The sequence below is a fragment of the Varroa jacobsoni genome, unplaced genomic scaffold (assembly GCF_002532875.2).
Source record: "Varroa jacobsoni isolate VJ856 unplaced genomic scaffold, vjacob_1.0 scaffold_412, whole genome shotgun sequence".
NCBI classification, from domain to species: Eukaryota; Metazoa; Arthropoda; class Arachnida; order Mesostigmata; family Varroidae; genus Varroa; species Varroa jacobsoni.
The window spans coordinates 25,018-46,342 of record NW_019213314.1 but is presented as its reverse complement, the minus strand read 5'-3'; the positions used below and the strand labels follow the sequence as shown (position 1 = coordinate 46,342).

The window sequence follows — 21,325 nt, the reverse complement described above, 5'->3', positions numbered from 1 at the left end:
TGCTTTTACAGAACTTCGCATATACATCAGTATTATAGAACTTCATTAATTGTCATGTTAATACAATGCAGAGCTACTCTATAACCATATGATAACATCCTGAAGCCCGAATGGAACAAAATAAGGAGTATATTTTTAAATCTTCTTTGTGAACAGATTCCGCAACGCCTAAAGCATGATCAGCGAGGTATTCGGCTTTATTTTATTTTATTTTTTTTCATAAATATATAAATAATATAATAAGAATAATAAATAAAGAAACTAATAATGTAAAGAAATCATTTATTTGTGGCATTTGTCGTTTATCGACTCAGGTTTCACAAAATCTATCATTACTTCGAATGGCTGTGGTAAAATAATCGTGTAGAAACATCCGTACGTCTACTGCGTTCGAAGGCGCAGTGACGGATCCAACAGCCGCCTCGTCGATTTCGTATCACCAACTTTGCTACAATGACTACAATAATTAGGAACCTGCATCTTCTTGTGCAACGGTGAATGCTTCCAGTAAACAATTTTGTACTTTTCTGGGGCCAAATAATGTTTGTAGGGAATTGTAGGCTACAACCCGACCTGCGACCAGGCGGTTACAAACCCAAGACAATCCCTCGACAAAGCCATTGTTTTGTGCTTCTTTTCATTGTCGTCGATATGGTTCTCACACGATCACAGATTGTCATACAAACTAGTGGGACCCAAGTTCCGAATAAACTCTACGCGGCATAACCAGACCGTACGCAATGTTCTTTCGGCAAGCTGTGCAAGCATCTTCTGTTATAGATCAAAAGACACATTCCAGCGTTCTATTATTTTGTTGTTGCTTATTCAGTGAGAGAAAAAGTTATACTTCTATTCATCGAAAAGCGAAAGATGGAAGACAAGCTCTAACAATTACGAAGTATATTTGAGACTGCGTTGCGTAATTCTCTGCTGAAGCCGCAATATATTTGGATGATCGTGCCATTCAATCGAGTAAAATAAAATGCGTCATAAAAGATGATTTAATGAAGCTGCCTGTGTTCACCTGTGTTGTGACTCTATCAATCTCACTAAAAGTAGCTGAGCTGGACACTACAGGTCTTCTTCATCCAGAAGGCTGGCGTCATATTTATGTTGCCCTTACTCTTTCGTAGAGCAGACAAAAACATCCTACCCAGTTCGCTTACATAACATTTCACAATTATGGTTCAACAGCAACGATCTAACACTAACGTTTTTGAACTCAAGGAAAAGGAGTACGAATATCAGACCACCGATGCCTTGTGCGCAGTTAGGTTCCATCGTGAACAACACCCTTTCGTTTATTACTTTTTAGCACCTTTATTACATAATAATAATAAATAGTGCTTAGTATCATCGAGAATCACCAGTCGACTTAAACCCTTTCACTATTTATAGTAAAATTTATATATGGAACTAATCTTCGTCATTAAAAGAGATGTTCATGTGATCTACTCGGATGTTTCCGGCAAGGGCAGACAGGCAAGATGAATGCTTAATGATCTCCGAATAGAAATTTCTCTTAGGGTAATTGAATTAATACACGAGGCCATTACTCTGGTGCAATCCCAATTTCCGAACTTCTTGCAAACACGCTTTATTCGATTCTTCTTGATCCAGATCCTCCTGTTCTCCTAGCAACATCTAATTGATGACCAGCTGATATATTTGCAGAAATCTATTTATGACCGACTCACCTATCGAATACTACCCACTCTCAACAGGAACCTTCAAAAGGTGTAGGCCCTGTGAGGCTCCCTTGTATTCATGCTCTATATAAGCTTATACTGCACTGATAGTACTTTATTGTGTTATCTACGTTTCCGAAAACGATTTTCTGCCTACGTTTAAGGCAATTCGACCTATATTAATAGTATAATTTTTCCGAACGCTAAGTAACTAGACTAAAAACTAGTAATTAACTAATAGTAATATACTATAGTGATTGAGTTAAACATCTCGATGTTACCCATATGCTATTATGTAACGGAAAAATCAATAACCAAATTTCCTGTCGTCAAATATGCCTCGTATGCGTTCCCGGTCCTTACTGTTCGTCGCCTTCGACGGCAGGAAATATCCCACCAGAAGTTTGTCAAGCAAAGGTCGTTTTATATTCAACACTTAACTTTTCACAATAGACAGAACTTGAACGTATATTAATTTCTTTGTGCCTTCGGCGTACTTAAGAAAACAACACTTAAATATAAGTGTATTGTATAATTTGGATGGGTGGCAATTTTAATCTTCATCTACGATACATTTTTCTGTAAAGGGCCACAGTGTTCCCCCGGGAGTAGGACCTAGTAGGTCTTTTCGAAACATCAAAATGCCACTACCTAGCTCAAATATTATCTAAGCATCACCCAGGAAACCTATCGAGGCAGCGTATGCCTTGACAATTTTCAAGGGGTTAGCTTAAGAACTGCTATAAAAATTCATCTTCGCACAAGCCAGCACGCAAATGAATGGCGTTGGCAAAATAGAAAGCATGTCAAAATAAGATGGATCGGCTAAAATGAATCTCACTCTATGTATATTTATATGAAACTTCAGTAATACAGTAGAGCTTTGGGCGATCTGTGATATAATAAACCAATTGCTGGATGTCCTAATACAACTTAACTGTTGCAACCGATAAAAACTATTGGCATGCATACATAATAGGTCCTAGCGCTCTGCTGGTAGAATTTATACCTCTCCTAGAAGAGCCTCCGTAGGTTCTCGCGATGTAATAATCGTTTTCCCGACTATTCTATGAAGCGTCATCTTAAACTTTCCAGATCGGGGTGAAATGAACCGAAGTGAACTCGATTCATTAACCCTAGTATTTGTTCGCACGCCCTTTTGTATCATTAGCTACACTATCGTTATATGTATATATAACTGCATGCACGGCTCATGAAACGCTGTAAGGCGTCAATAACTGATCTTCAGGTGCGTGTGCACATATCTGTAGCATTTCAAAGATGCGTTTTTGTATCAGATTTTACCGATATATATAGTTTTACACTGAAGTGAAGTGGGTATCGCGGCGCACTTGTCGAGTGCGAACGACGATGGCCAAGGCATTCCATTCCGAAGATTACCTTTTCGTTTCCATCCATGCTGTATGGGCGGACCCATATGAGTTCCTACCGTCTCTCACGGTCAGTGCGACGGATAGCATGACGGTGGTTTTAGACTAATCGTTCACAAAGGAAAGGACACCCGACCCAAATGCGCTCCCGCTTACGATCTTGTGTACACAACAATACTTATATAACCAATGCAGTTTGAATCAGAGTGAATTATCAATATTTCAAGTGGATAAATCTTGTACATCGGTTGCCTGTAGACTTGTCCAGTTTGAATTTTAACGGTATAGGATCGTTGCCTAAAACCTCTTCTCTTCCGTCAGACAAAAATACTTATACGACACAAAGACCAACGTGCTTCGTTCGGACTTGGATCTTGTAGCCACGCTTTATCACCTAACTGGTTTACTAAAGTGTGCTGATCTCAGTCCGCTCTTAATTGTTTCCCCAGATAGTTTAATAATGATTGTCGTTCAGAAAAAATAATGGCTGTACGTTTTGAAGCGATATCGGCTATCCGACACGCTTCTCGTAGTGGTGGCTTTGTCAGCTGAGTAGAAGTAATCGTCAAAGAATGCTACATACTTCATGGAGCAATAGCTAACCAATGCCTCGACGTTTCGAAGTAACGTAAGTTCGCAAGTTCTCTAAACGACAAAATACTATACTCTAAAGCTGAACTGTGTTATACTTTCAGAGTGCATGCAAATAACGTAACTTGTGATAGAATTATCCTTTCTTAAGACTACCATTGGGTGGTTTCGCTCCCTCTTCGCTTAACTGAGATGATTTTTCTAAACAAACTTGACTTTAAATATTCTCCTATTTATCTTATTATTATGCCAGATTAGTCGATGGTGTATATATAGTCGTTCTAGGGATATTTTTATATTCAAGTTCCTGAGAAAAAATACGTCCTTTGAATATCTCTAAATGGGGAATTTTGTGATGCTGCAAATGATCTGTATTTATTTTCCGTCGTCGCACATCTTCTAAATGCGTTAAAAGTAGCGGTCAAGACAATAATAAATCGTCCGAAGTGCGCCGCGACTTCATTCGACAACAAATTGGCGACACTTTAGCAAGTTTCTCCAGCGGTACAGGGAACGTTGCGTTAGTCGAGCTTTCCTTTGCAGCATGTCTTCATTCCTCGGTAAAAATCGTTGTCGATTGTATTTGAATATTAATAGTTTGCGTAGTCAGAGGTTATCCATGCTCTTTTAGCTATTTGAAAAGCTGGGTCCACACCCTTATTGGGTAATAAGAAAGAAGTACTGCTTGACAAAGTGGGCTGCTGAATCTTCTTTCAATATTACATGTCTCAATTATCATTGGACAAACTCACCATGCCGATTATACTGTGCTCTATAAGTTCATAGACAAACCACTGCTTTCCTATCTATCGAATGTTGTTGCATTCTATAATATAAAATAAATCGAAAGTGAAACTGTTTTTATGTAACGAAAATCATTGCCTGACCATAATAATTTTAACGTTTCATTGTTTTAAAAATATCAATCGTTAAGGTGCTTAGGACCCGCGTTTTATTAAGAAATTCTTTCGTCTTGCTATTCACCACAAACTAATTTTGGCCTAAAAAGTTCTTCTTTTGCACCTAGAGATAGGACATCTTTGTATGCTCGAGATTAAGGTTTCCTAATACTCATGTTATTTTACGCAATTTTTGTTACGGAAACTATCAAACGTCAATGAAGCAACTTACAGTTTAACAAAAACGTATTTTTTCAGAAATGTCACATTGCGTGACGCAGGACTGAGCGGATATGGTCTTCATCACCTAAAAACAATGTCACTTTTTTCATGTTTCCAACGGTAGCGTTCACAGCAGTTGCTGATAGTCGCAACCTTCATTATTTTCGTTCTTGTCTGTCTATTAGTTCGAGTAGTGTGTTCTACATGTGGGGCATACTTTCTAAAGAAAAAATCGATTGGGTCGGTTACTGGAGTTCGAAATAGGACTCACTTATCTCTCGAAGGGTGAAATTCATCTGTTCAACGAATAGTGGAATTCTGCAGTGGTGTTTGCGGGCACAGTGGGAGACATATCTGCTACAGAAAGTCTCCGACCACGTGGGTAAACGACCTTTAATGTATCGAGTTTACAGAAATACAGATTTGTGCGGTTTATTTAAATGTTGCATTCGGTAACGGAGTCCCTACAGGTTTTCGTCGCTAGCTATTTAACTACTAACGTTCAACCGTATCGTGTGACCTAAAAACATTGACTTCAGCTTTTTGTATTTGTTTGCATGTATCAGATAGCAGGCAAACACGAGAATCTTTGAGTATCTCTACCTTAAGTATACTATCGATGAACACAGCTTGACTTTTGCCCGCATTTTTTTGCTTCGCGATGATGATAAAGTACTAACATCGACAACAGGAAAACTGGCGGCATTGATAGTTTGCGTTGTCTATCCCGAAGTCAACTGCCTTAGCCAATAATCTCCGATTGACCTTTGTCTTTATTGCAACCGTCATTCGAGCACAGCTCTCTGTGTACGTACTTTACTAACCAACAGAAAAGGTCAGTCTTAAGCCGAAGCGGTAGGCATCTGGTGAATGGCTTAGGGCAAAGCTCTCACCTTATGGCCATATAAATATCATTTCAGTAAGGTGGAATTTGCCATCAGCTAAAATCATAATCCGCCAAGTCGTCCATGAGTTCTGTTTGATTGAATCTGTTGTAAGCAAATGATCATGTTCTTCTCATACACTGGAATTGTCCCTCCAGAGCACTATTCGATATATGGTAGACATGCCCTCCGGAACACATTCTACATTAAAAGTATACAATCAGCAATAGTAAAAATGCGACTATACGATGCAGAGGTTTTATGTGCACGAAAACGGCTCGTATCCTATAATAGCAGACCAAGTTATCGCTTTTTAGTAATCGAGAATTAGTTCGACAACTGACCGCTGCTGACTCCCTCTTAGGAGGCAATCCACTTCGGTGATAGCCACTACTTTGTATTCAAGCTTAAGAAGAGCGAATGAAATGTTCAAATAAATCGCAGCAATTTTACAATGAGGGTCCTTAATAACAAACTGAACGTGTAGCATCGAAAGCAACAGATGCTTGCAAAGATGGTCATCGCCCATGTTTTTCTTGGCAATTAGCTTCCTCCTGAAAGCATAAAAAAATCGGCGTAATTTTAACGAAGTGCAGCTTCAGATGCCAGAAGAAGTGGCGCTTAACCAAATTTGTCACTCATCGGTGGTAACAATCCACCCAAACGTGAATATCGCGCCACTAAACGTCGAGCTCCTGCCCAAAGAAGCTTCTCACACTCCCCATCTTTGGTTTTAAACATCTTTTTCTAAGGGGTGAATGATATAGGTTAGAGTCAGCCTGTCAACGGTGCATCACAGGCTTCGATGGAGAGGATCCTATACAAAGCTAAGATCAGCGAAGGCACAGTACATCCTGAAGAGGAGGGATGAGATTTTCTCCTACTTTCTTTTCTCGCATAATGCAGCGACGCGGTCCCATACGAATGCAGTTTTCGCCTGTTAATCAAGCCTGCTCAACCAATTTCAGTTTCCCTTAACCTAACTGCTGTTAGCCTACCACATGCTAAAAAAAATTCTACGTGATCGTTTTTTTGCTTGTACTTCCTATGATATTCTGAACATATCCGCCTCCGAACCTGATGGCAAACAGATATAAAAAAAAAAAGCATACTTGAGCTTTTCACACTATTGTATAGACAGAAAAAAAGGAAACATCTCTCAATGCTTGAGATGCTGAAAGGGTCACCTAAGCAATCTGTAGATTCATGTGTAAGCAGATACTCATAATTTTCTAAGTACAAATCTCTCTCCATTTGTTCAGTCAATCAATTGTTAACTGTAAAGTATTGTGGCCTGCAGCAAAGCGGGGCATGATACTCAAAATTTTCAGTGACGAATGTATGTAAATTGACCTTGTTATGTGGCTTACTAAACTCAGGTAGATATATCTATATCTACCCAAGCTTATCAGCATATATATGTCCTGTTCCATATTTGATTAACCATTACTGGTAATAACAAACTGTGGTGATTTTAAGTTTCAATCTTTTTTTTTTTCAAATCCAATAGCTCAAATCTATATGCTTCATAAAGCAACCGACATGACGTTATAATATTCACAAATAGGGGTTTATTAACTTAATTAATTATGTCCTACTGCGTATAATTCAAGTAAGTTAACTTCCACAAAAAAATAATTAGGAAATAATTGCTAAGGGTAAAAGATCTATCAACGTCTTCGCCGAAAACTGCTCTATCGTGCGGCCTAACGAGTTTCATTCATCTTAGCTAGTTCTCAGGAACCTACAAATCTGTATATCAAATACCGTATTTCAACGCTAAAAACGTTCTACGAACGATCTCATGACGTATCTTCACTACCATGTAACGCTTATTAAAGACTGTATATTTGAGCACCGCGCTGCATTGCAATTAGCACAGCGTTGTCCGCATTTTGACCAGACGTAGCTGTCTACGCGTTCGTAGAAGCCCGATATGGTACACAGTACGTGATGACAGTTATAGAACGTAAATTGCATGACAATGTGACTGTTTTAGAGATCTAGTTCCTTACGTCTTAATACCTAGCGCTTTAATCCTGAAGAAATTATGGTACATTTCCACAAAGGTTTGTTGTGACAAGATTCTTCATGAAGGCAGAAATGTGCAGAATGTTAAGGCCGAGTTGGAATTCTTCGGCGAGAAGCGGTCTATTGGCAAAGAAATATGCGAGCCCATTGCGCGCTGAGTGGTGCGATTCTAACTTGCGTTTCAAAGACGACGCCTTCAGCCGGTTTAGCTATTCGACGTTTCCTGCGGCTAAATCCTACCTTATTAGGTTGGCGCGGTACCATACCAATGGAGCGACTTCGTGATCCAGGAGTTGCACAGCAGTTGAGGCAAATAGACGTTGCGATTTGTCGATAGTACTTTCTGCAGCCCAGCGCCTTTTTACGTCCCTTATTGATGTGCGATGTGAAGCTACGGTCGTTGTGCAGTATAAGCAGGCCTAAAAACGAGAACTTATCGACGTATTTCAGGGGGGCACATCAGCTGTGATTAAGGTACCTTGAGCTGCCTACCCTGCCTGCCTGCCCGTATAAACTTCATCGCTTTCGTCTTCGTTAATTTCATTTTTAGATGGAGCCCCATGACTCCTTCGCATGAATGAGGGTTTGCTGTATCTGGAGTTTGCTATTTTTATAAACAACTAGGGCTTCGATTCTCCTGGCGCAAGTCCAGTGCTTTAAGAAAGCAGTGACAACCCTTCGTTAATCGTGACCCTATATTATTGGAATGCGACTGCCGTCACATCGAGTACCTTTATAACGACTTTTGCCTTTGCGAGTAATTGTTAATACTGAATCCCTAGTCAAATGTTGCCTTGCGGGACCGCCGACGAATGCTTAACATTTTCTAAAAGGATCTTACACGCCGTAGTCGTTCCTCTTTAAATATCTATTGTTCTTGGAGAATCGCGCTCACACCTTCCAGGAGCTTACTTAACCTCTTGCAAAAAGTTCGTGAGAAGCATATGTAACTATCGTATTTATACACCATTTAGGTATAAAGACCGATGCATTATTTTATTTTGTTGCGCCTCACCCAATTGAGGCATATAAAACGTATCAGTAGTAACGTTGACATTTGAAATCTCTTTAGAATTTCTAGAACCTCGACTTTTCGCGCACACAAACGCTATGTACAAGATAACCATGTCCTGCTTTCTGACGGCTTTAAGGAAAAAATCGGCCGCAGCTGCAATATAGGAAATAGGCTTTCCGGTGATAAGGCCGCTGGAGCCATCGCTGCCGTTTGCGCCGGAACGTAGAAACGAACGCAAGCTGAGCCGGCTACTGTCACTCCGGGTACGCTAGTACTCCCTTTTCCCTCCGCAGATAGCGCTTATCAAGCAAGAAAATGAGCACAATTTTGATCCGGTCACCAGACGGAGCCAGTATCGTAGCCATTCCGTTTGTACTTTCTCACTAATTGAAACACAGCTAGGGCCGGTAGTGATGCTGTGCCGTGGATACGACTCACGACTTCGTAAAGCTTTGTTTCGTATACACTGTCGCGTATTAGCGAGGTGGGATGGTCGGGAAGGGAAAAGGTCCGCTATATATCACGGATACGGGCAACTAGCCTCCATAGAAGACAAGCAAGCAGTGGGTACGGGATGTGGCGTAGGTCTAGAAGCAGTGCGCTGCAAAAGCAGAATGAAACACCGGACAAGCCGGTTCTAGTGCTCACCGGATAAGTACGCAAATCGGGTATGAATAAGAACAGGCCGAGTAAGGGGTTGTCAGCGGATCGGGCGTTTCCGGCACCGTTTCCTCACCGTCGCCGCCACTGTTCTTGCCGTTTCATTCGCTGTTCATTTGACTTAGAGTGTAGGGCGAGACTAAAGCATAGCGGTTCGCACCACCATTGCCGAAGTCGTGGTTGCTCGCTGGCCCTTTGCGGCACCCACTAACGCCTGCGGTGTCCAACACCCAGCGACAAGGAACGTAAGCGGGTGCGCGGCATTATTTCTCTGCTTCAAATTTTCTAGTTTTGCAAATTACACTTCCTGCTTTCATTTCCCTCATTTTCGTTCCTGCCCTCATCGTCGTCTTCGTTCTGCTTCTGTGTTTTCTTTTCTCATCCTGTTTGGTTCCTTCAATGTTCCAACATTACGTTCTGTTTGTAAGCCGGGATACGCGTCGTCATCTCGCCCTGCGCCACCCGCGTGTGTGTGCGCTTTTTGTCGATGCACAGCTCATTCCGTTGCCTTCGTTCTGCGAAATAATAAAGGAGGCGTAGGACGTGCCCGAGATCCACACGAAAGGATACACATAGACACACAAATATACGAGATGAACGTGTTCAAACTGTGTGACGGCGTGTCCAGCGAACAAAGGGGCTATGAGACGAGTTGGAGGCGCAACTTAGGGAAGAGCCAGTGTTTTTGCTGCTAATGTTGCTACAAAAGAATAGAGCGTGAACAAGAGCTAAAAGTGGATCCAGAAACGGCAGTAGTTGAAACAATACGTCCATATTAAGGTGTCGCTCCTTGTCCGCTTTACCAACCCGATTAAAACTGAAGACTTGTTGCAACAATCTACGCTTTATGGCATTAGTTTATAAAGGTCAGCTTTCCTCATTGGACCAGTCACAATATAAGGAAAGCCAAAACAAAGCGGTCTGCTCTCACAACCCCACGATTCCGCGGGATTCAGGGGACACTTTTTTGCAAGAGGTGAATTCAAACGGGTTAAAGAAGAAGGGTACCTTCAAGAAAGGCATTCATGATCTCTTCTCGAAAGCAGCGCGACAAGGGCAGTGCAAACGAAATGCAGTTGGATATGTGTGCTGCGGGCGGTAAGGAGTTCAAACGTCGATAATATACGCAAGCACCGAAAGAAAACTGTTACATAATTATCTAGTCTCTCCCTTCATTTTCCCAGTCAGATTTAATATATACACCTGCAAGCACTGCTATAAATTTTTTTCAACGCCGCCTGTAACAAACAACCTTCGTCTGTAGTAGCCAACACGAGTAATGTCTTGTCTATCTCGTATACGCTGAAGAAGGTCCAACGCTTAACCATTGGCGAATTTTACGACGTCCTTGTTCATTCTTACAAATGGACAATGCAAACAAACCTGCCCAGTTCCTCGCATTTTCATTTTGAAACATTATCATCATCCATTGGAGCGCGGCAGCCTGTGCAGCTGACAGAATCGACCAGAGCGAAAATTGCCTTCAGATCGTTATACAGCCAAAACTCATTCTTTGTATATATAGCTGAAATACTGGAGCTGGATAGCTTCATCTCTATCAAAAGAAAACTTTTCTATAAGCGCATTGTTGCAACACTCGAACAAAATTTTAGACAAAATATCGCAAGCTCCTTTAAGGTACTGGGATTCGCTTGCAAGTAATTTTACCCTGGTCTATTGTGCAACGACGAAGTAAGACATGACCTAAAGTTACCGACCGGCAGACCTTATAACCTTTGCCTTATAGCAGAAGCTTATAGCCTTTGCAAGAAGTGCTTTACCATAGCTTTCTCTGAGATACATTTGAATGTTCTTTTATGTTTGAAAGAGATGATGCTCATCAAATGATGGGCAGCTCTCTTCAGGTGCGTTTTCAATAGATCACTGCTTAATTTATGCATGCGGTACGATTAAACAATAGACTGATTCGTTTTTTTATTATATATATATCCCCATCAAACTAAACCCCATTGATCCTTCTTATTGATTATACGTCCTTCATACGGAATCATATCTAGAATTCTGTCTGGTATGCTATCCAGAGTTTTTATACTTCTTTCTTCTATACTAAATTATGAGTAGCCTGGCTACCTAAAAAAGATTACGTAAACACCCGCGGACCCATTTGTTTGTTTGAGAGATGCGATATATTTTAGATTATGTCTGGTTTGGACCAGCTAAACTAACTCTCTGCGCAGCTAGGCTGGGGTCTACGTTGTTGTTGTTGTCTGAGTCTACACGGCCTTCCAAAAATCAGACAGAAAATGTTCATCCATAGCTTACGATTGCCCGCTGTAAACACAGAAGCGATCCTTACAGTATTTGCCCTGACAGCCACGTATTATATTTAGAAGACTCTATTTACATACAACATTCGTGTTGGAGTCAGTTTGCTGCTTAGCAATGCCAGCAGAAACAAAAAAAAAAATCCTTAAGCAGACAACAAAATGCTAATGTCGAAATACACTTCTGAAGGCTTTTCTTTGCAACCAATTTGGCCTATTCGGTGTATTAGCTATTCACTTAACGCGTAAATTTGCAGCCGCCTCAATGACGCGATTTTCACATAAATCATTGCTCGGACTCTCAGATCATAGTGGAGCTTTTCGCCAAACACGTGTTTGTTCCTCTCTGAGCAATATTGTTAATATATATATACAAACACATGTAATGACTATGGCTCAGTAGATCATACCATGCGACTAAACGAAAAAATTATTTACCATCGTCGTCGTTCTGAGTGCTTCCCTTTTCTGGGCAGATTTTTTTGTCCTGTTATAATTGATACTTTGCAATACAGTTGCTTATCTCCTGGCCGCCTATTATAGTTATAATCTTCTTTGCGAGTACTTGAGAGTTTACATTTTGAAGCTTCGGGTCAATCCGTTGTAGAGGTAAATTCGTTAAGTGCCAAGTTTGAAAGCTGAGAATTTGGAGCACTGACTCAGAAATAACAACCAAAGACCCGTATAATTTTTTTGTCGGGTACCATGCTACTTAGGCTGATTGGTGCTAGTTTCTTCAAATTATCATTGCTATTCTACCAGCCATTTGCCCTTCACTTATTTAGTAAAGTTACCCAACATAATTACGCGTATGCCATCTTCACTATATTATAGCATTAATATTACGTCATCAATATGAAATCATCATTTGACTGCCTTATTCATGATTCTCCTCGTCCTTCTTTAATAAACTGCCTGCTGTTTATTTACAGCATGATAAAGTTAAGCTAAAACAATCTATAGATCTTCCGTAAAGAAGAATCGGATTGCATCGCATCGATGCAATCATATATATTTATGAGGCGAAGTAACACCAATATGGAAATCTTTAGATTTTTTTAGGGTACGTTACGCTTGAAAAGTTGACGACCACCGGACAGCAAGATGCTCGCTCCCGATTAATCGAATATTTTTTGCGGGCAGAAGAAGTCGGTGTCCTCTATATACACATTGTTTCTCCATGTGAGGTTCCCATTTGACCCTTTCACCTCAATTCAATGCTCATATTTATATTCAATTTTGTTACAGTATATTCTTGATCGAGCTTCAGAGCCAACAGTTCTCAATTTGACAATAATTTCGACGCTAGCACACGATTTCCAATTGCCATAACGAAGAATTTATTAACGAATTGTTTCCATAACGAAGACACCCATTTAGCTACGAACTAACCGTGGATAATGTTGAAATAACGGCACTAAACGAAACCCGGAATGGTAACTGTTTGCCTCATATATCTCGTTGAACGACAGCTACAAGTTTTCGACTGTTAAATTTAATCTCCATACGTATAAAATAAATCGATGATAAAAGTAGATCTATTTATAGCCGCAGATACATAGTAAATAATAACTAATGTATAGTAATCAGTAAAGTGTATAACAAAACGAGAACTTAACGAGGCTTGATATCGATGACCGTACAAACTTTTAATTAGATTATTAGATTAAATTAAAATTCAATTAAAAACAAAAATTTAGCTCACCAGTCATCATTAATTGATAGTTTCACAGTGTAGCCTATGCAACAAACAATTCTAAGTATAGCCAGCTTAGTAGACAGAAACATTTCAGTTTTCACTAATGGCTATTCGACTGTTTTAGCGCGTCTAGCTTACCTATTTAGGCAGTTGTTTGACTTTATAACGGCAGCGAATAGAGTGAACTCCTAGTGCTCCCCTAGAATAGGTTCGAAAAGTATACATAGTTTGAATGGAACCTCGATAGGTGCGGTCATGGCTTAAATGGATCACAGTGCAATGTGTTGCCGGCATCAAAAGATCCGTGTGCAAACAGAGCTAACCTACCGTTTTTTGCATGAGACGCACCCAACTTCTAGAACGGTCTGACCATAGCTTCGTATCTTTCCCGGTGCGATGTCCTTGAAAAAACTTCATTAGCGGATATACGAAATAGAAACGTAAGCTCGCCAAAAGCGTCTAGGTTCAGAACAATTCTGATCCTAGCATTAATGGCCTGAAGCGTCAGTCTCTCATCCAGGTTATCCCTGTTAGTAGTTTGACGCTAGTAATGATAATAAGTAGAATCTAGGATAGTGGAAAATGGCTTCGGCTGTATTTTAAATTTTTTGCCTTTCTTTAATCACCGCCAGCGCCCCGTAAGTTGTGCAGCGCTAGATATAATCGAGGCACTGACCCGATGACGCAAGTAGCGAACCCTATCCTGAGTCATAAGAATAATCTGTAATATAAAGTCAATCGAATGCACCTCAAGTGAGACAGTCTACAAAACCCCATGCCATGGCAACTTTCGCTTTCACACTATCATCAGAGTGACCGATTCTATGATCACTAACGGGTTGTGTTTATCGATCTACTAGAAGGCTTACGCTGCTGGCTCTTTTACGTTTAGATAGCTACCGCCCCTTTTTTCAGCCGATACTCGTTCATCCATCAGCTGAAGCTTACATCTAACTTTCAAATTGTCCACAGCCAGATTTCTGCCAAATAGATTTTCATTAAACACCGGAGCAACGGGATTGTTTCGCCAGGTCTTTTTCTCTTTGTCGGCCGTATCATCATTGTTGCTACTGCTACAGGTACGCGTTATAGAAAGTTGCGTTGTTCGTATCGCAGCTCCACTTCACGGGTTGGGCATACGAGGGTCTGACTCAAATCTACTGACATCCTTATCGGTGGAGATAATACATCTCTCGCTTTCGTTCGTTATCCGCTCGAATTGCCGAAAAAAATCGCGACCGGTTGCTAATCTCGTACCGGTGGCGACGTACTGTAAACCACACATGAGACACCTTCTCAGAGTTATGAAATGACGGCTGATTTGATTATATATCAGTAAGTCGCCAGAGGCGCTATTCTGTTTTGACCATTTATATGAGCTTAGTAGAAGTCGTTTCCGTGTTAGCCCGTATTTCTTCGGAAGAAATCAGCTCCTAATGACCATTTGTTAGAAGGACGGTTCATGGATACTCCAAACTGTACCATGTCCTCTCAAGGATCGGGTATCACCTAGCAGAAGTGCATTATGTAATGTTACTGCCAGGATTCTGCTGTGTCCTTACCCCGTGTTACTGCACAAAATCTGGATTTAGACCTAATAGGGTCTAATCGTTACTCAAAAAAAACTGTAAAATTGAGATTCTGCAGGTTTCGATAGTAGAGGCGACATGTGGCTTTAGTCATAAATAGGCCGAAAAAAAATAGGTGAGAATGCATCGTTTCGATGTTCAGTAAGAGGCGAATGTGTTTCTTGGCTTGATCTTACGATGTTTTCAGCTGCCACGGGCGGTTGTTCGGAATCAAGATACAGGCTCAAAGAAGAGCTTTCTTTTTTCGCAGAGCCAAAGGCGTCATCGTACTAGCAGCCCTACTGTGATTACATGACCTTCTTGTAGCACAAATTGTGCAGGTAGAATGCGTTTATCTATTTTAAGGCTGTAAATATTAGGATTTGTTGCAGACTAGCCTTTGCTATTATCAAACTCGAGATTGACAATTGAATAATTCAAATAAATGTACGCTATGGACTACATAATAGATTTTATATAGTAAATAATTTCCCATGTCACTGGTGCTGGGCAGCGTGCTTACCTTCAAATCCTAGGGACACATGGGAGTTTCGATTCGAATTTCGACATAGACACTCTTCACTTCGTGATGAGACCCGCGGTCTACACCGAAAATTAACGGTGTTATATATATATATGTAAAAAAACTTGAAATATTTAATACTAGATAGTCACACAGTAACAATAGCAATGTTGACATACACGATGTGATAGAAATAGGCAAACGATCACGTAGTGGGGAAGACTTAAACGAAGCGATTCAGAAGTCAGCGTGACCATTTCAGCAAGAAAATCTCGGTAGGAAAAGTAAGTAAACTATCTATTTATACTGACTAATGTTTACAACTATCGACGATTATACCACTCTGTCATTTACTCACTAAGAAAGTTTCCATTGATTGTGTACTTACGAAACACAACCTTGATTGAATGAAGGATATGATGCTTCAATAATAATCCTTGACAGTAACGAAGCTCTAGCGATATGAAGATTCATTCAGATAATCGAGCATCATCCTTTCAAAATGAGTGCAATCAGCTTATTTGTATTCTGCATTGTCCTTTCTTCGATACGATATTTCTCTGTCATCTTCATCAATCTTCAGCAAAAATAACACTTTAGCAACAATTGCAATAACAGTTGGGAACGGTCCCTTTCGCTGTTTCGCACTTTAAGAGACCTCGTAACGATTTCGTGTTATTAGGATCAGCTACAACGGATTACGTATCTGTTCAATAACGAGTATATTGTACCTATTCAACATTTTCCGTTTGACAAACTCGTTGATGATTATTCGTTTCCGCCACTGGTAATCGTAAAGCGTAGGGTTAGAATCGCCAAACAGGACTGTGGTGCTATGTTTTTTTTTTTTCTCTTTTTAAATATATAGTGTATACTGTTTAGGGTCAACAACACCCGCTACTGAAAGTCTCTTTTTAAAAATATTGCTAACAACAAATAATACCAGCGGCCAAAAACTATACTGTCAGAAGTAGAAGAAGGTTGCGTCAATTAAAACGTACAATCAAACGTGAAATATACCGATAAACGATACAACAATGTATCTTTCGAAGGGACAATCAGTTCACCGTCGAAGCACTCAAAGCAGAAATACCTATAGCTAGGCCATTGGTTTTGCCTAAACGACCGAATTTCATAATAGCTGTTTTATTTTGCGGGGGTAGCCTAGCATTCCCTCAAAATCTTACAGTATCAGGAAAGATAATGATTAGCGAGATAGTAGTCTCGGCGCACTGTTTTAGAAAACCAGCGTTACGGCGCGGAAAAATGTATCACATTGCCGATGGTCACCATAAGATCGGAGATGAGATTAACAATCGTAAACTATAAATCATAGCTCGAAACTTATGATCTGGTTGAAAAAAAATACAATAGTTCAGAGTTGCACTAACCGAAAATCTGACATAATTTTATGTTAACTTTTTGCATTGTTAATGGTTATAATTTCAGTACGATGTAAATACAGTCAACATCTCAGGTAGACATTGTCAATTATCCATTTTACACCTTATTTCGGCATGGTACCACATTTTGTCAGAGTAAGAAACTATTCTTCTGCTATGTGTCACACCCGAAAAACGCACAACTAACTCAGACTTAATCTAGTGTATATAGCGTTAGAACAACAAAATGGGTTTTGAATCCTAGAGCATAGTAATTACCATCAGGACAAGGTAATCAGGGCCTCTCGATCTATCTTACCCCGGACCCGACATTGAAAATACTTCATTGAACTGATCAGAGTTACGACGATACGTGTACAAGTAAGTATGCACAAAACAAGGTAGTAAGGGAATCGAAGATGGTTCTTTCATTACTAGGACTACCGCTGGGAATACATTCGCTTAGGGTGCGCATCATTAACACTAGTTGCATATCTTCGCCCTGTGTCAATCATTATTCATTTTACCACTGTTACGCCAATCATATTTGGTCCGCTACAGAAAACCCGGCGGCTTGCAATCAACTTGAGATGCTGCAACGACTGCATAAACTCTGTACCATTGCACAAAGTTATAGTTTTCAGTTCCAACTTACAGCAGAGAATAGGTCACACCGCACAATCACTATAGCGATAGTGATCACGTTTTCTAAATTCGTAAACACTACTATTTCTTAGTTGTTTCGAAAGTTCTAGCTTCTCTACGGTAGGTGATTTTGAAATGCCTTTTAAGCCACTGCTGGTTAGTACATAACAAGAACATAGCTGACCAAGTGCACAAGCTTCAGCTCGGTACCCAGTTTGGCCATGTAATCTATATCATTTTCTTGAGTTCATCCTCTAAGCAGTCTTCGATAAAATACTTTAAAAAATAATCATAGACAAAGATGATTTTTCAGTTTAGGGCTTCTTACACGGTGTGGACCTATGACTTGAGTGAACCAAGGCGCATTGCATCTTCTTCTAAGGAAAAATAGGTGTCTTCGGGTTCCAGCCACAAAAGCACGTCATTCCTCGAATACTACGGCGGTACCTACACTAGCACCCCACACGGTTGAGAGACGAACATTACCTAATAAATTTTATTATAAGTATTTACTTCTTTGCCAAGACGAATGGGGAGCATCCGCTAACCCAAGGGTATAGTTTTGACATTATCGTTGCTTATATGCACGTACTGTCTTCCTAGATTATAGGCAACCATTCGTAAAATTCGACATTTTTTTGCTAGTTGGCTAGGAAACGAGAAGCTTTGACGATAATTCCTTAACACTTGTTGAGTGGATCGTATTTTTGAGTAACGATGAGTAAGATGGCACAGTACGTCTGCCACATGCGTGACGATCACGAAATAGATGATCGTAGTATCTTGATACTCACCTGTGTAGCCCTCGCGTGGCACATAATTCTTCGGTGACCCACTCAGTCTTATAGAGAATCCCCCTGAGCCAGGAGTTCGTTCTGCTATCGCCCCTGAAGGGATTCGGTTACAGTCTAAAGCAAGGCGTTCCTTAGTGATGCTCATTGCTCCTGATGAACCCGCCCGGTTTCCAGAATCGCCTGGAGGCGGCTCTACCGGACTGTCGTTATCGTATTCGCCTGAATTCAGTGTCACGAATTGTGCCGTAGGCCCCGTGTCGCCAAGAGCCACAGTAGAGGATACAAGCGCAGCGAAAATTACTGCACAGGCGACATAAACAGTTGGAGAATCTAATGCCGGCGCGTCACGCTTACGGCTTGACGCCATTTGACACCTCTCGAGATCACTCACACGAAGAACGACGGACGACGACAAGTTTTCCTCGAAAAAATTCTTGCTAGGCCAAAGATTGTGCCGGTGTAGTTGATTAAGCTATTAGGAGGCAGGTCTGGAAGTCTGCTTGCTCACATGTACGAATCTAGCAATTCACGACGCACGATGCGTTAAACAGATAGCCTAGAAGAAGTTTTCCACGGGTTTTATCGGTGGAACCACAATTCACTCACTAAAACGTCCACTTTTCATCACTCCTGTTCAATTCCCCCATTCGAACCTTGCTGAATGTTAATTAGACAATAGCTGGGTTCAGAAGATGGTTGACGATTTTCAGTACGAGTTTGATCAATCCGCACTTGATACGGCTAAAATCTGGAAAACAATCACTTGATTGATGCACGTCCTATCTTGCCACTTCGACAACTTCGCCGTGAAATAACTTTAAGAGCACTAAATTCGAAGATACAGGTACGTATGCATCTGAAAGGCAATTATGTATTGTAGGAACATTGGGTATTTTTGTTTTTATCATAAATATTGGAGTATGTTCGAAACTTGTTGTAGTAATGTGTCGAACTATCTGATTGTCTGACTCAGTTCATTTTGTTTGCCTCAGTTCCGCATTGATCCTTATTATTATACGAAGCGAAGACATTGAAAAATGCTTGTCACTACGGAAGATAAATGTTAGAATAAATTTGACCAGCTTACTGGTGTAGCACATAGATCATTTCATGTAGGCCAGGCTCTTTTTCTGACTGTTGCACGTTGTCTGCTCGGCGTGCAGTGAGCGCCGCCTGAGGGACTTCTTTCACTTGCGTTCGCCGGCGTGCACAATGAGACATCGCTGCGTCCGCGGTTGCGGCCCTCGCCATCGCCCTCTCCTCAAGGGCCCTTTCCTATTGGGTGGCTCGGGCACGACTGGATAGTATAGCCCGAGATATAGGGGTAGATCCCATAGTGAAACTCAAATACCTAACAGAGACACAGAATTTGAGTAAATAACGTCTCATCGTAATAACATGTTTTCTTTTTCTTGCAGATCTGGCACATATATCATACATACGATAACTGATGGATTTGAGTGTTTGTTAAATAAAAAAATTCATTTTTGTTATTTATACGATGATTTACTCAGCTCAGTATCAGTGCCAGTTGGATGCTTCCGTTTCATCAATGAAAAGCGGCGAATTTTTATACTTTCTACTACGTTCTAGATCTGCGTTGGATGAAGATGTAAAGGATACTTGCATAATAGCTAAAACTGTTTCAATAACATAAACTAGGTATCACCTTTTATATTAAACTTACATCTATTATCCACTTTCACCTCGCGTAACGCTTTTATAGAAGACAATTGATACTCTTCGTATGAAGCTAGAGTTCCTGAACACGCTGTGCATCATCTAACTTAAATTAATATAAATATGTTAATAAATAAAATAAATGTATAGACCTTTGTAAGCGGAGATAGTGTCCTAGGGTGCAAACGTTTTTTTAAATTGCGAAAATCAATTGCTGGTATGACAAAATCTCGCTGAAGCTTCCCAGATACCCTTGTGAGCGTTGCTTGCAAATTTTCATTAGGATTGCATATTATATTGCTACGGTACATATTTAGCAACAGAGTCAGTCGAATCGAGAACGCAATATTACTGCACCCAGAACGGCCGCATATAAAGTCAGGCCAGTAACTTAAAATTGGGCTTATATATGGCAAATCCACGGCTATATTTACCAGTTTGCTCCTTACGCTCGGCCATGTGATTAGCACGTGTTCTCAAGCATTTAGTCCTAATTTTTTTTTGTTGATCGCTATGCTGCGTTCTCGAAGGCTGCGAACCTTCTCCGAATATTACAGTTCTTTATTCCTGACCATTCGAAAATCTCTGAGTCTTGAATGAAGTCCAGCTCGTGCCGACGCACTATCAATCAATAGCCCGACGCGAATTCACTGCGAGCATTAACCGTTGACCATATATTTGCTACTAGTTTTATATGCACCTGTGGGCATACAACACGTCGCGACCGGCTTCTTGTGGTTTCTCAGGCTGGGAGTCTTCAAGAAAAGGACTGAATGCCTTATAATAACTGAAAAAATGAAACCTTCTCTAACACGAGAGGACCGGTTTTGATGGAGTGGCTTTTCTGATTTTATCGAGGATCCTCACAAGTATTGCCATCTAATCACAGAGTTGCTCGTACCAGTGCATACAGCGAGTGGTATATCCGGGCCGCGGCGTAAATAAAATTCATACGAACTAAAAAAAGAAGCTCGTAAACTCCTTAGAGCTTCTCGGAGCCGAAATATTGCGCACAGACTCCACGTTTTTTTTTTTTTTTAATTCAGAGGAATTTGCCAGCGGGGGGCCTACTGATACACCGTTTCTTATAGCATCGTTATTCGTCGCGCACTCACGATTCGATCTTCAAAACAATTAATGTATGAAAGCTCAATTGACAACGGTTCATGATGGGGGCATATGTAGTTGAGGAACGCTCAGAAAGTCTTTGCTCATAACGGGAAAATTGAGAAATATATTGGCCTAAATTAAGGTCCGGCATGGCTCGATAGTCAACAGGTGGCTTCAACAGCGTGCTTAACAGCTAGAGGCAACGATATCCTGCAACAATATGTGTCGCCTATAGAATAACAATAGTAGATTAAATGT

The 21,325-nt window shown here is 40.6% G+C and overlaps 1 protein-coding gene across 2 annotated transcripts in view; it reads right to left on the bottom strand.

The window, feature by feature from the left end:
- LOC111260216 (spondin-1) overlaps positions 1-19,653 on the bottom strand; it is an 80,567-nt gene extending 60,914 nt beyond the window's left edge. For both annotated transcript variants that reach the window (XM_086968211.1, XM_022832803.2), the window contains exon 1: positions 18,278-19,653. In XM_086968211.1, the coding sequence (XP_086824337.1) occupies positions 18,278-18,644 (367 nt within the window). In that variant the 5' untranslated portion in view covers positions 18,645-19,653. The remainder of the gene's footprint in view (positions 1-18,277) is intronic.
- Between the last annotated feature and the right edge of the window lie 1,672 nt (positions 19,654-21,325).